Consider the following 17,025-nt stretch of genomic DNA (forward strand, 5'->3'; position numbering starts at 1 on the left):
GCTTTGCCATTGGTCAGTGAACAAGAATTGCAACGCTTTTTTTTTTCTTTATAATTAAACATATTAAGAAAGCCTCTAAATTAGCATATGAAATAAACTTACTTTTGCATTATATAAATTTATATTCACAGCATCTCTGTATTAATGTAATAATTAAATTTTTGTAAGAAAAATAGAAATGTCTGTGTAAGCGCATGCTCAGTCTATAATCGTAAATCCGGTTAATTTTTATAAGTTAGCGTAAAATTAACTATGCAAATTTTGAGTTCATTTAACTGGACCCTTGTACTTATTCTGTAGATCTCCATATTAAGAATGTCTTTAACTGTTTCAGGAAAAATATAAAATATAATATAATTATTTTTTTACATTATTTCTTAATTTTTTCCTCATATAAAAATTATTAAAATCGCTATATCATTTTTTCCGTACATTAAACAAAATTTAAAAAAATTAGCCTCATATGATTTTTATAACAAAGATTAAAGGAACTGAAATATATGTAAAATATCAGGATTCAGCTTGCAATTTCGTAGAGTTATTATTATTATTATTAAATAAAAATATTAGTATATCTTTGATTATAATTAATGATCCTTTGGTCTACATTAAACTATTGTTCAAGAAGTTAAACGTTTTCGAGCATCTTCTGCTGTATTTATTATTCTTTTCTTCGACATGAAAGATTTGCTAGTCTTATTCCAATTTAATTGCCCACATTTGCTAAATAAAATAAGGCGAGTATTGTACCAAACTCAGTAAGTACACAAATTTAATATACAGCTTATTCCAGTTAAATGGGTAATAGGATTTTCATAAAAGAAATTAAATTGTGTAAATTAATGTAAGTGTTGATATGAATAATAATAACAAATTTGATATAAGAAAATAAATAAGTTATTTTGAAGATGTTTGAATTAAGAAAATATAATTTTTTGCAAAAATGCACGTAAAGATTTAGCTCACATGTTAAAATTTATAGAAAAATTTTAGCCTCATATATGAATGCCCCTTTTTTCATGTTCGTGGACAAAGAAAACAAAGTGAAATGCCAGAAATACACTAAATATTTTGAATTAATAAACTTCATTTTCAATCTTTTTAGACTTCGTATAATATCCGTAAAAGTGACGAATGAAATATACCATAAAGGCAGTAGTTTCTTTCAGAACATTCGAATTCGTATAATATGCGTAAAAGTGACGAATAAAATATACCATCATGGCGGTAGTTTTATCAGTACATTCGGATTCGTATAATTTTCGTAAAAATAACGTGTGGAAAATAACGATCAAGAGTCAACAGTAACTTCAGCCTTTTTCATTCGTATAAATTTCATAAAAGTAACGTGCAAAAAATACCATACCCTTATTTCACCAAAATTATACGTATATTTTTGGAGACGTGCTGCCTGGGTAAGGTCATCAAATAAGTTTAAAATGTATTCAAAAATTGCCAAGTTACAGAAAAAATATCACAAAGTCAAAGATTAAATAACCAAACATCTTGGTTTCAATTTTAGTGAACCATTTAAAATTAGGCAGAGTACCAACCTAAGTTTTGCGAGGGATTTAAAAACCGATTTTGAGGGGATTAGGCGCAAGTCCTTCTTTAGGTACAAGAACTTTTTTTTTTCCATGAAAACAGCTAACAAATTAATACCAAGGTTGCTTTTTTGCCTAATTTTAAATTTTACATTGGCAAGTTCTCTTTCAATAGGAGATTCTCTCTGAATATTAAGATTGGTGGTAGAGCATCAGTCAAATAATTTCCAGAAAAATTATGAGCAGTTTATACACAAACTTTGTATTTTCCCAATTAAAATGCTTTCAACTTCCAATTCCTATAATTTTTTATTTAAGTGTCTATTTATGTTTCTAGTTATATTAAATTAGCTACATACCATTGCTGTTTTGAAGGATATTTATTCTCATTTAATATTATCAAAATAACCATGGGTAAAACGATCACGTGAAGCACATATGGTATTTCTGAAAGAAGATGCTCTATAATTTTTTTCCATCTTAACAGATATCACATACCAGTTATACAAAGTTTACAAGGAAATAACCTAATAATTCAATATTTTAAATTTAGAATTATTAAAAATCTTTCTGCATGCATTTTTTTTAAAGGTTTTATGGTTAAGTTTATTATACGTCCAATAAAACAAAGCGCTTATGGCATAGGCAACTTTTTTAATGGAAGCAATTGCTTTGTGCTCACAAGCGACAATTAAATAAAGATACATTGTGCTTTGAACTATGTTATGTTTTATTTACAGGAGATGCCAATCGTTCTTTCGCCTAGAGCACCAAAAATGCTGGAGTCATGTTTATCTATACATTTTAAACCTGAGTCTTATATTTCTTGGAAAGTTAGATTATGTTAATTGATTAAGGTAAAGCATAGAAGGATTATCTGGCTGGGAAAGATGCAAAGACACACTGAAAGAAACTGTAAAAAAAATTAATCTTAAGGTTAGGTTAGGTTATTTAATTACGGCAAAGCCTCAAGGGCTATCTGCCTAAGGGGAGGGATGCCTTCGTGGAGGACTTTCTAAGGGAGACTGGTTCGTATACACATTACACATGGGGAAAACCACGAAAACACCCATGCAGCCAGCCCGTTTGCGGGATTTGAACCTCAAGTGAATCTTAGGAATTTGTAATTCTGCCCTTTCCCAAATCAAAAGGAAGTTTTGTCTATCATCATGAAAATATGACCAGAGATATTTAAAAAGGATAATTACTTCCTTGTTAAAGAAGCCATCACATATAGTAATCAAAAATGACACAATATGCAATATGAAAATTTTAATAGCAAAAATTTATATGATGACTACCTTTAACATTTAAGTACATCAAAGTATCCAAGAAATTTTAGATTTCAGTAACAAAAATTAGAACACTTATTTTTCTTGTGACATCCTGAACCACATGGGATTACAAAGTCTCACTCATACTTTAAGCATATACCTCACAATATATCAAAATGATTTCCTATGAAAATATTTCAGTTTCACCTAATGAAAATGATACTTTATGATTATCTGCATAATTATCAGAAAGGTACTGACGAGGCAACATGCCATGTCGGCAAAAATTATTTATGTGGCTATAAGGTATTTCTCCCGCCTTCCTAGCGTGCCTTCATGGTGTAATGGTTCTGCACGCTGGGCCAGTATTCCAGAGGTCTGTGGTTCGATTCCCGGCGAAGCCGTGCTCATTTTTCATCTTGTTTGCTTCCAAAAAATACTTCATGTCTCTACAGTGGTGCCCGAACTAAAAAGGTGTTAGATGATGATTCTCCGCACCCAGAATTTGGCGAATGTGTCCCCTAAAAACCCCAGTCACCCTTTAAAAGGGGGAGTATATAAGGTACTTCTCCTGCCTTCGTGGTATAGTGGTTCTGCACGCTGGGCCGGTATTCCAAAGGTTCGTGGTTCGATTCTGGGTGAAGGCGATTGCTCATTTTTCATCTTGCCTGCTTCCAAAAAATACCTAATGTCTCTACAGTGGCACCCGAACTGAAAGGGTGTTGGATGATGGTTCTCCGCACCCACAATTTGGCGAATGTGTCCCCTAAAAACCCCAGGTGCCCTTTGAAAGGAGGAGTATATAAGGTACTTCTCCCGCCTTCGTGGTATAGTGGTTCTGCACGCTGGGCCGGTATTCCAGAGGTCGGTGGTTCGATTCCGGTTGAAGGCGATTGCTCATTTTTCATCTTGCCTGCTTCCAAAAAATACCCATTGTCTCTACATGGCAATCAAATGCACAGAGCACTTCCTAGATTATTTTCCCCTTGTTTGACATTTTAGCCATCACAACTGCAGATTATTGATCACTCCTATGGCAATTTAGAATAGCAGTAAACTGAAATAATTTAAACCCATATGATTTTAGAAAATTGTGCCAGTGCAACAGATCTGAACATCATGACGAATTCTGTGGTAAAAATACGGTATTTTTCCATTATACACCCGCCATGTATTTTGGTGGGTCTTTTAAATTATACACAATTTTTAGTGACAAGAATGGTTTATAGATAAACACACAGAATGATTGCCCAGATGACACTATCATTGGGTCTTGGTGTGTTATTGGCTTTCACAAGCACCAAAAAAAATTGCAGGTACATAACTAAAGTACTAAAAATACATTTACAATAAAAGTATGACACATACACCTTTTTCCAACATATTTTGGTTACTGAATAATGATTTTAACTGTCATCAGTACAAAAATTCTCAGGATTGTTGATGAAAATATTCATTTACTTGATTAACCTATGTGACAATCCCTTTGTACATTTTTAAACTGTTAATAACTTAGTTTTAGAAGTATAAGATTACTCAAAATTCTATGAAGTTCATTCAAAACTTTCACATATATTTATGTCCACATTATCCTCCCAAAATGTTTATTTACTTTAACAGTCACCAAACATTTAATGGAAATAGATTCTAATCCTATAACATATGTTTATAAAATAAGGAAAAGGAAACAAAGAGATGCATAGTTAAGTGTATGTAACGCGATACAGTTAAATTCAGCAGAGAAATTTCGAAAAGTTTGAAAATTGAAAGGAGGTTGAAGAGTTCATGACATCTAGGAACGATTTAATCGTAACCTGCTTTTAAAAATGTACTTTAACATGCAACAACATTTGCCACATTTTATAGCGAAAGACTTCAGAAATATGAAAATCTAATACATATATAAAAAATAGGTGGTGAAATGCTTACTTGAAAAAGTTCAAGATAGATAAATCAATGGATATATAACTATACAACAAAGTACTGTTTTCCAAAGAGCTCCTACCAGGAATCCAAAGAAGTTTTAGATTTCAAAGATGAGTAACTTTGAACATCAGTCCAATACTTAAGTACCTATCTAACTTTTACATTGATGACATTCAGTAAAGCTCCACACACGCAATACAGATCAGACGACGTATTTTTATTACTAGAAATCAAAACACTATGCTTACTTGCTGTACAGTGATTGGCTGAGAATAAATGCTGCTCTTCACTTCAGCATTTACCGAAACAAGGGAAGGAGGAAAGCTAACAAAATTTTTTCAAGAATAATGTTAACAACTTTAATTTAACACAAACAAACACTTGTGTGCTGAGGATTCTAAAATCCTATTTCAAATAACAAAAACAAATAAACTGTACGCAAATGATTTATCATACGTTAAAGAGTACTATTAAAAAAATAGTACTTTTATTTAAAAAATTTGCATTTTGTATATTTTTCTACAGCAAAACGTTGTATAGCATATTTTTCATATTTTAGGCCGGAGTCAGTATAAAGATTCCGTTAGTTCGTAAGATTTGGTTTTGTTTATTTCGTTACAGTAAAGCAAGCGAGGACTTTTACTGCCTAGTCACTAATAGGCGTTGACCAGGAGAGTTGCAGCTCACTCATATATTAGATTACATTGCACTCATAACATGACGCAAGCTAACATTGCAATCCAGTTATCATGCCTTTATCAGAGAATTTCTAGGAAATCCTTTGCAAAGCTGCTTGAAGTTCTTACATACAGCTTTGGTTTTTGCGTCTATCAATAATCTCGTTTTGAACTGAAGTGAAGTAGGAAAACAACAAAGTAAATATTTAATTATGAAAGTGTATGTTGAAGATATGACAAATGGGCAAGAAAATGTGAAAATATCTTTCGTCAATGAAATAAATTTTAATCGAATACCGTCATTTATTGATGTAAGAATTTATGTTTAATGTTTTTAAGGCATATTATGTAATCATGACTTTAAAACATGATTTGACGTATCAATTTGGAAAATTATATGAAGTATCAAACAATCTGGAAGCACTTCCGCAGAGAACCCGGTAAATGTAAACATCACCAACTTTTGCGATAAAAGTCAAACCTGGTAACCCAGCGCATTTATCCTATTCGCTTGTTCGAAGTTTGCAACCATTCCTCTTGGTTTCATTTTGTTGAATTATCGCTGTTGTTGTTCGCATTTGCAGATTTATATTCTTCTTCTCTTATTTATTATTATTTTTTTCTGAATTTTTTAACAACGAATGGATAGAAATATTTTCGTAGATAGATGCCAGTTCTCGGTTCGGGATGAAAGGAAGAAAATACGGCGGGAGAGGTGAATGCTAATTTGTAACACGGCTGTTCACGCTGTGTTCTTAATTATTAACAGCTCTAAGAACCAGCAATTTAAATAACTAAGTAATGCATTAAACAATTAATTAAATTTAAATAACTAAGTAAGTATTTTTATTATTGGTTATTGTCATCTAAAGGAGAATAAATCAATTTTCTGGCTTAAATTTTAATAATATATTGTTAATGCTTTTCTAACAATAACCTTTCAGAGGATGGCTGGTGTGACATAAATAGATGATTAAATTGAAATAAAAAATATTATTGATTATCTAAAATGACAGAATAGTTTGATGCATCACCATGGTCATCAAAATTAGCAAACCACTGCTGGTGTAAGCAATATATTGTTTTTTGTATTAACTGGAATTTAAGACAAATTTTTTTCGTTTATCACGTTTAACCGGTTAATTTCAGTACATTAATACTAATTTATATTTTTCAAATGAATTTTTATTTCCGTTATAAATGCTTATATATTATATTGTCTTATACTTAATATATTCTTTTCTGTACTAACTTGAATTTAATACAAATTTACTTAGTATATCACGTTTAATTAGTTAGTTTTACATCTACATGCTTATTATCTGTGGGTGCTACTTTATTAGACGGTTGCACGGATTTTTAGCGATTTACGTTGGCGCAATTGTTGGCGCGATTTTTGCAATCTTCAGCCATCTTGAAAAACGCTGTTTTTACGCATAGTAAAGTATTCGAAACTTAAAAAAATTAAATATCGTTAAAAGTAATTGGATTAATTTTTTGTTGAAAATGTTGTTTTTTAAGATGGCAGGCAAGTGTAAATAAATACATTTACTATGAGTATAAAATACTAAAGTAAGGCTATTATTACTTTCATATAGCAGAAAAAAAAAAGAATAAAAACACCGCTATAAAAACATTGTGCCAACGTTTAATTAGATTAAAATATTACTGAAATTGAATATCGAATTAAAAACCATCCTACCAACTTTTAAAAGAATTAGAATATTATTAAATTCAAATACTTTAAAATACGTTATCTATAATAATAAAAGCAAGTGTAATGTGTCTGTCTGTCTGTCTGTCTGACCGAGCTCTCCAGCCAAATCTATCGCACGCAGGAACCTGGAATTTTTTATACGGGAGCACTGGCCACCAGACCTCGAAGCCTGATTTTCGATTTTTGAATTAGAAAAATTTTAAAAAAATTATTTATAATTAATTATCTGTCTGTCTGACCGAGCTCTCCAGCCAAATCTATCGCACGCAGGGACCTGGAATTTTTTATACGGAAGCACAAAGGGGCTGGCCACCAGACCTCGAAGCCCGATTTTCGATTTTTGAATTAGAAAAATTTAAAAAAAATTATTTATAAATAATTAATCACGGTTTTTTTGACTCACTGATATTATTATTTGTTTTCAAATAACGTTCGATTGTAACAATTGATTTCTTTATTCTAGCGTTAGTTTGCTGTTTTGACGATACATTAAATCGATTAATTACAATTCATTTCTTTTTTGTAGCTTGTGGGGGGGGGGAAGAGAGAGAGACAGTCTACATGTCCTACACTACTATTCCTGCGCTATTCACTTATCTGCATTTTCTAAATGCACGGGCAACGCCGGGCGGGTACAGCTAGTATGAAATATAATTAACATTAAAACATATGTGACAATAATTATCTCAGCAATTTTTGAAAATAGTGTATTAATTTTTTTAACAAAAATTTAAGTATACAATTGTAAAATAAAAGAAAAATATGTACTTATATGTTTTTGAGTAATTTAACCTCTTGTTTATTGATAAGTACCACAAAAAAAATCGAAATCATAATTGAATCGTCTCTTTTAACCATCTTCATCTGTTATCCACATATCTCGCACTTCATTGAAGTAGTCATTTCCTCCAAAAATTTAAAATAAATTTCCTCTGACGCTATTAACAATTTATAAATAAATCTTTGATTAGGAAAGACAGCTTGGCCAAAATAAGGTCTCAAAGGGCAATTTTTTTATTCCAATACCAATAATTCTTGGTAATTACCAATAACAACATTCATCCTCGAAACGAAGATATCCATTCCATTTGAAATCTGACGAATTCGAAGAGATGAATAATAAAATTTTAAAATGGCGCGGTAATGCACAAATATTTAGTAACCAATCAGGGAGCTGATTACATCACGCATAGAATTAAAATTATTTAAATAAACATTCATAATAAAATCATTTTTAAAACAAATGCAAAAATAAATTGTATTTTAATATTTAACAGCCGTAAATAATGTTTAAAACATTAGATTCAATTTATAGATATTAATAAAACCAATTACTTTTTAAGTAAGATGACGTCATGGATTACATCATCAACAGCATAAAATTATATAAAATATTATAAACAACAAAATTTTTATTTCAGATAAAAATGTAAAATTAAATTGATTTTTAATATTTAGAAGCCATAAATAATATTTAAAACACGGAAGTTATGCATAATAAAACACATTATTTTTTTAATAAAATGACAACAAAGTTTCGGTTACCATAAATAACTTATCCAGCAGTGGGCTTACCATAAGTTGTATTACTCGCCAAAAGAAAAATCGCCAAAACCCGTGCAACCGTCTACCAAAGTAGCACCTATCTGTGAATTTTTACTACCATATGCTTAATATATTGTTTTGTCTGCTAACTTGAATTTACATGCACTAAAAATCATGTTTACAAAATATCACGTTTTCGGCTCGGCTCATCGCCGATGAAACGCGAGCTTGGCGTGTAAAAATGCAACGGCGCCAACTAGTTCTTTCCCGAAGCGCCAACGGGTTCTCTAGCTAGTATTATTACATTAAATATTAGTTATTTTGGCGATTTTTTGATTTGGCAACAAACTTCTGTCGCCAAGGTAGAACCGGCTTTGAAGATCGGTAAAAAATGGCGGATTGTAAACAGAACCCGATCTAGACTAAATAACAATTCTAAAAAATAAGCTCTTGATCAGAATAAACAGTCTTTCTCTAATTTTCAACATTTCTAGTACTTGCTATGATAAATTCTTGAAACACTGCCGTAAATGAGTTTATGGAAGTGATTATGTTGAGTAATGAAATTTACGAAAGGTTAATATTTTAAATTGCAAACTATACCGTTATAGTTTAATCCTAATATCCGGTGCACACGGGATTTGGCTACTTTTGGCGACTTTATGATGAACAGTAAAAACTGGACATGTACGATGGGTAGTAAACGGGTCATTCAAAGAATATATATAGTTATACATAGTATATACTAAGTATATAGTATACATAGACGTTCTTTGGGTCATTTTTGGTGTTGGCGATAATTTTCAAAATCGCGCCAAGGCTGCACCGTAGTATACGGTGTAGCCTTGGTTACTCTAAGTAGTTAGTCAATATTTATATTTTAGTCAATATTTATATTATATTAATATTTGGCTAATATTTTAAATTTACTAAAGGTTAATAAGTGCATTTCAAACTAGTATATGGGTACAGCTTTAGTATTAGTTCTTTTTGGCAAGACTTTTTTTTGGCGGCATTTGGGCGCGATAAATGAAAAAGTATGATAACTTTCTTATTTATGGTAACCCTAGATATTGAGCTGAAAACATACCGCCATTTTTGTCCACGTAACTTTAACGAATTCGGTAGGTATCGGAGCTTTGATGGCGGATATCTACCAAACGTGTTAGGAAAGCACAACTTTTAAAATATTTTTAAAAAAGATAAAATTTGATAGTTAAAACTGATGCTTTTTATATTACACATGAGTCTTGACATTTTTTCATATGTCAACTCCGCACATTATAAACGCCACCCCCCCCCCCCCCAAGGAAAAAAAAAACGCATTTTTAGTAGCATGAGGAAAACTCTTGGTGTTTCCTTTGCAAAGGAACCACATGCAAATTCAGACTTCTTCAATGTTTCTTAAAATGGGCAATGATCAAAATCACCATGGTCTAAAAATACTTTTTTGCCTCATTTCTTAAATTAGAACTATAGGGATGTCTTAATTGTATGAATTCATAGACCAAAATCAGGTTTCATTATAGCTTTTATAACATTTTTATAATTTTTCTGACTATATAGATTATGGAATATATTGCTTATAATTCACAGTTATCAAATTTTGTAAATCTCACAATGAATAAGCTATATATGAATAACCTTCACTGAGTATTATTACTTTTTATTAATAGTATGTTGACATAACAGTCGACTTTTTATTTTAAATTTTATGCAAATTTTGTACATTACTTAAACATTTAATCTAATAGAAATCTGAATTTTGTGTAATAAAAACTCTACAATAAAAGTAAGAGTACAATTTATGTATAAAAATTTGACTATATGGCAAGAACTCAGGTACTGATTTCAATATTTTTAAATGTAATTATTATAAAGTTTAGATATATTTTAAGATATACTCTTAGTCTGTTATAAAGTTTGGATGTACAGAACAGTAGGCACACTTTGTGCTTATGACTCAGTCAACTGCTGTGGCAAGATAACTTATGATAACAATTAAGTTCAAATATAAAATTTAAATTCAAATAAACTTGTAGCCAAAGACCACACAAATCAATTTAATGCTAAAGAACCAAAGACTAATTAATCAATTTAATAATTAAATCAATTTAAGTTTATTCAAAACTTAACCGACATGGAATTCAACTATCAGCAATTATAATGCAAGACTATAAATTTTATCTCATCTAGCAACCTAGTAATGTGGCCTCAAAATGCAAAACATAGTTTGTTTTACAAACTAAAAACTTCATTTGAATTCCGGTGTTAACACTGATGGGGAAATTAACAGTAAAGATCCTAAACATAAAATAACTCTGGTTACAAAATAAAGGAACATTAAATTTTACTTTGCTCCCTGATTAATTATTCACTACATGAAATAGTGTAATGCATTTTTGTTTGCATCATATACAAATTATTTATTTTATTTAAATGCTGTCCAAAACTGAACAGGATTTTGCAAACATACTAACCATATTTTTTTACCTATAGATGCAAGATTTCTTCACTTCAGAAATAAGATTTAGAATTAAGAAAATAAGAGAGAACAGTATTTATGAATAGAAAATAAATATATACGTAGATTAGCAGAAGAAGGATGGATGCCTTCATAAAGGACTTTTTAAGTGAAACTGGCTCAGATTCACATTTGATGTAAGGGAAACCACAAAAGCTCCTATATAGCCAGCCTGAACTACCAGTGTTCAGTGGCTTATCACTCCACCACTAGTGGATTCCAAGGATTGTTTGAATCTTTGACAGAAACCATCAGTTATGATAATTGTTGTTGTGTATTATTACCATTGGTAAAAATTTACTCATTAATGACAATTTAATTTTAGCTTTTAAATTATAATCATAATTTACTTGTAATAAATTGAGTGATTAAAAAATACACACTTCTTAATATTTTTAAAATTTACAAAATTTAATTCATAAAAAGTATTTCTGACACTGGTACAAAATTTACTCGTTATAATTTAATTTGATTTCCTTCAATTTGAAATATTTTTTATTTCCTTTTAATAACAGAATCTAAGAAACTAATGTAACATATACTAGTTTGAAATGCACTTATTAACCTTTTGTAAATTTAAAATATTAGCTAAATACTAATATAATATAACAAACTAATTAAAATATTAATATTATATTTTGTAATTTGAAATATTAATCTTTCGTAAATATCATTACTCATAACACAATAATAAATTCATTTATTACCATAAATTCATTTACGGCAGTGTTTCAAGAATTTATCATAGTATTACTAGAAATGTTGAAAATTAGAGAAAGACTGTTTATTCTAATCAAGAGCTTATTTTTTAGGACTGTTATTTAGTCTAGATCGGGTTTTGTTTACAATCCGCCATTTTTTTCCGATCTTCAAAGCCGGGTCTACCTTGGCGACAGAAGTTTGTCGCCAAATCAAAAAATTGCCAAAAGAACCAATACTAAAGCTGTATGTTACTTTAGTTTCTTTGATTCTGTTATTAAAAGGAAATAAAAAAATATTTCAAATTGAAGGAAATCAAATTAAATTATAAGAAGTAAATCTATTTTTTTTAATCACTCAATTTATTACAAATAATTTATGATTATAATTTAAAAGCTAAAATTAAATTATCATAATGAGTAAATTTTTTACCAATGGTAATAATACACAACAACAATTATCATAACTGATGATTTCTGTAAAAGATTCGAGCTAGCCTATGTATATATTTATTTTCTATTCATAAATACTGTTCTCTCTTCTTATTTTCTTATTTCTGAAGTGAAGACATGTTGCAAAATCCTGTTCAGTTTTGGACAGCATTTAAATAAAATAAATAATTTGTATATGATGCAAATAAAAATGCATTACACTATTTCATGTAGTGAATAATTAATCAGGAAACAAAGTATAATGTAAGATTTCTTTATTTTGTAACCAGAGTTATTTTATGTTTAGGATCTTTACTGGCTATTTCACCATCCGTTTTCACACCAGAATTGGAATGAAATTTTTAGTTTGTAAAACAAACCGTGTTTTACCTTTCGAGGCTACGTTACTAGGTTGCTAGATAAGATAAGATTTGTAGTCTTCAGGCTTGCATTATTATTGCTGATAGTTGAATTCCATGTCTGTTAAGTTTTGAATCAACTTTGAATTAAATTGGCTACAAGTTTATTTGAATTTAAATTCTACATTTGAACTTAATTGTTATCATAAGTTATCTTGTCACAGTGGTTGATTGAGTTATAAGCACAAAGTGTGCCTTCTGTTCTGTATATCTAAACTTTATAATAGAATAAGAGCATATCTTAATAAGAATATATCTAAACTTTAAAATAATAATTACATTTAAAGATATTGTTGCCATATAGTCAAATTTTTATAGTATATAAATTGTATTCATACTTTTATTATAGAGTTTTTATTACAAAAAATTCAGATTTCTGTTAGATTAAATATCTAAGTAATGTAAAAAATTTGCATAAAATTTAAAATAAAAAGTCGACGGTTATGTCAACTTACTATTAACAAAAAGTAATAATACTCAGTGAAGGTTATTCATATATAGCTTATATACATTGTGAGATTTACAAAATTTGATAACTGTAAATTATAAGCAATATATTCCATAATCTATATAATCAGACAAATTATAAAAATGTTATAAAAGCTATAATGAAACCTGATTTTGGTTTATGAATTCATGCAATTAGACATCCCTATAGTTCTAATTGAAGAAGTGAGGCAAAAAAGTATTTTTAGACCATAGTAATTTTGACCATTGCCCATTTTAAGAAACATGCAAGAAGTGTAAATTTGCATGTGGTTCCTTAGCAAAAGAAACACCAAGAGTTTACCTCATGCTACTAAAAATGTGTTTTTTTTACTTGAGGGGGGGAGTTGGAGTTGACATATGAAAAAATGTCAAGACTCATGTGATGCAATATTAAAAGCATCAGTTTTAATTATCAAATTTTGGCTTTTTTAAAAATATTTTAAAGTTGTGCTTTCCTAATTTGCAAGTAACTTCAAGAAAAGCATGCAATTTATCCCTTCCGCCATCAAAGCTCCGATACCTACCAAATTCGTTAAAAACTCGTGGACAGAAATGGCAGCATGTTGTTAGCTCAGTATTTAGGGATACAATAAGTAACAAGGTTATCATAATTTTTCATTTATTGTGCCCAAATGTCGCCAAAAAGGACTAATACTAAATGGTAGGGTACGAACTGTGCCAAATTTGATCGAAAATCCCCGTCCCCCTCTTTTCTAATATAGGAACTGCTTGATGTTTCTTGTCCCCCATTTCTTTCCAAGAAGATTGGGTGCTACAAAATGTCGTTTATCGCCATTAATCGGACATTCTATTGAGACTGCAAGTCTTTATTTTCGTTTATCAATATTGTAAAAATTGTGCATGTAAAACAAATATTAATTTGAAGTCTGGCGTGTGCTAAAAAATAAATTTCATTTACACTCATTTGAAAGTTTTATGATGCTTAAAGGAATGATGAGCCAGATTTTTTTTATTCTCTGTAAGAATTAAAAACTTTCCAAGTTGTAGATTTTAGTTGCTGATATATATATATATATATATATATATATATATATTTCAGTTTTGAATAGTAAAATTGATAGATTAATGACATACACAAAACTGATACATAATCAACGTATCAAATATCGGATTTGTAGCTCACCTTAAATAAGTTTCTTGTCTAGATAAATATTAACAAATCTTCTTAGATAGCAGAATGGTTTTAACTTTCAAATTTACCATTTTAGGTAAACAGTTCTAATTTAATTATAGAAATTATCTTTATTAAATATAAAAATTGGACTTCTTAAGTCGTTCTAAATTCACACTAATATTATTGCAATATATTCCCATATTAAGCTTTCCATTTTTAATCATTGAAGTTATTTTAAGGTTATTTAACTTTGTTACAAATTCCATATTTTAATACTAAAAACGTTTAAATATTTATTCTGTTTTCCATCTGATGTACTTTGGCATACATTTAATTTCTAATACACATTTAATTAATAAATTAATAATTATGAGCATCAGCAGAATTTTCATAATTAACAAAAATAAATAAATAAATAAATAAATAAATAATAAAAAATAAACTCCCTTATATTCATATCCTGGGATTTTTCAGTTCCCTTTTAATCCATTCCTTTTTCACATATTGTTGCACTGTACTCAAGTTTTCATGTATGTAAAATTTATATACTTTGTATTGTATTTATGCCAATTTATATTTAAATAATAATTTTTACAAATTCTTGCATCACAACTCTAGTTAACAGAAGATGTTTCTAACGCCTTGGCAAAGCCTAATCTTCAGCATGTAGCTTATTTTCCAACCTAGTTTCAGGCTGAATTATTTGTAAAATTAATTACTTGAAATTATTTGTTAACAAAGATGGTCGCTAAATCACGCTAATAATATTTCTAACTGTTGTCATTTATAATGCAACGAGTTCATGTAATTTATAATATAATTCATTTATAATTTTTTCAGCAGTATTGAAATTAATAGCAGATACTGATAATGATATACATTTATATTACAATGATTCAGATTTAGATTGCCTTTGCCGTTTTCACTCATGCTTTTATGCTACATTCCTAATATTTCATAAAGGCATACAGGTAAGTTTAACTCATTCACCAAACATGTAAATCTCTGATTCAGCCCACTTTTGTTCTTGTGTGTGCTGTATCTTCTATTTTCTTTAATATATTGTTCAGCCTAATTTCAAAAGGTCTTGTGGAAAAGTCACTAAACATTGGTAGTTCGACCTGAGTTTCTAGTCCCAGTGATCCCCCAGCTCTTTCTTTTTTTGTACTTATTTACTGTATAAAAATGTAGCATAAAAATTTCAGTTCATGAAGTAAAAATACTTTTTAAATGTATTCTTTAAAAATATTGCAAAAATTTTCTCCTTTACCTTAGCATATCTTTTTACAAATCTCTCTAATAAGAAAAATTAAGGAAAGAAATTAACTCAGTTTCGGTGATTGATACCTCGGTGCAAATTATATGTAACATTTTTTCAAAAGCATAGAGTTTATATGGATATCAATAAATTAAGGATTATTTCTCTATCTAATTTTCTTAACATGTTTATTCCAGATTTTTCTTTTCACACTGTAGTGCTTAACTTTATGAGTTTTCTATAATCATTCAATTTCTCTAGCCATGGCAACTTTGCATACCTTCTGACAAGTAGTTATATTTTTAACCACTGTATTTTAATTCCTGTTGACTATCAGTACATTATTCATTTGTTTTACAAGTGCAACTTTTATTTTATACGCAAATCTACGTCAAATAGCATTAAAACTTCAGTTATGTGGAGCTCCTGATCGATTGCTTATTTTAGATTGAATGAAATTAAGCTTAATGTTACTGTTAATTAGCTTGTTATTAATTTAATTGTATGTTTCTAACTAAGTATGTGTTCAGATATTTCCAAGTATATTACACAAACTTTTGCATCCTAATTTTTAGTTTTTGGTTTAAAAAATAAGCTTTTATTTATTGAGAGGCCTGAATGATTATATTAATTTGCAGTACTGTTTATCTAATTCTTTTCTTCTAGATAAATATTAGAAAAACTTCTTAGCATAATAATTTAAATTTATTTACAATTTATGCGTCAGTGATCCAAATGCATAGTAATGTTGTTATAATAGATTTCATGCTAAGCTTTTTTTTTTAAATTTAATTAATTTCTGCAAACATTTACATGATTGCTTTAATTAACGAAAAATATTTCTAGCACACTTTTACACACTTTGATACAGAATAATTTTTTGCACTCTATTAAATTTTCCAGTCTAGTTCATACATCTTGACTATTATTGATGTAATTTATTAAATATATAATTTGTATGCTTTATAATTATTTAATTTATGATATTATTTTCATAAATGAAAGATGTTTGTAATGCTAATATATATATGTTTACCAATACCTTTTATTTTCTTTGTTAGCTCTCGCATTTATTACTGTTATTCAAGTAATTAGCCTGCTTGTTAGATACTTTTTACTTGTTCTTGTGATATGATTCTGTTTACTTATTTTTATTTTCCTCTTAGCTACAATTGGCTTCGAAAAGTTAAATTGTAACCCTGTAGGCAGCAGGGGTAAGAAATTTTGATTGGCTCAGTTGGACTATAGCTCGACCCGGGGGGGATTTTCATTAGCGCAGTTGGAGTACACGCTACTAAATCTGTGCCAAATCCTATTCAGTTTTGGACAGCATTTAAATAAAATAAATAATTTGTATATGATGCAAACAAAAACGCATTACACTATT

At 29.3% G+C, this 17,025-nt stretch overlaps 1 protein-coding gene across 2 annotated transcripts in view; it reads left to right on the forward strand.

Annotated features, from left to right (window-relative positions):
* The first annotated feature begins 5,424 nt into the window (after nt 1-5,424).
* The window catches only part of LOC118197157 (histone-lysine N-methyltransferase SETMAR), a 51,785-nt gene continuing 40,184 nt past the window's right edge, over nt 5,425-17,025 (forward strand). Inside the window, exon 1 of one of the 2 annotated variants that reach the window (XM_085826781.1) lies at nt 5,425-5,732. In XM_085826781.1, the coding sequence (XP_085682907.1) occupies nt 5,634-5,732 (99 nt within the window). In that variant the 5' untranslated portion in view covers nt 5,425-5,633. Of the gene's footprint in view, nt 5,733-5,918; nt 6,258-17,025 lie in introns of those variants that run through there. The other variant, XR_015043991.1, reaches the window with a different exon arrangement.

Source organism: Stegodyphus dumicola, chromosome 1 (genome assembly GCF_044657685.1).
Source record: "Stegodyphus dumicola isolate Sdum_Otavi_A_Nest chromosome 1, ASM4465768v1".
NCBI lineage: Eukaryota > Metazoa > Arthropoda > Arachnida > Araneae > Eresidae > Stegodyphus > Stegodyphus dumicola.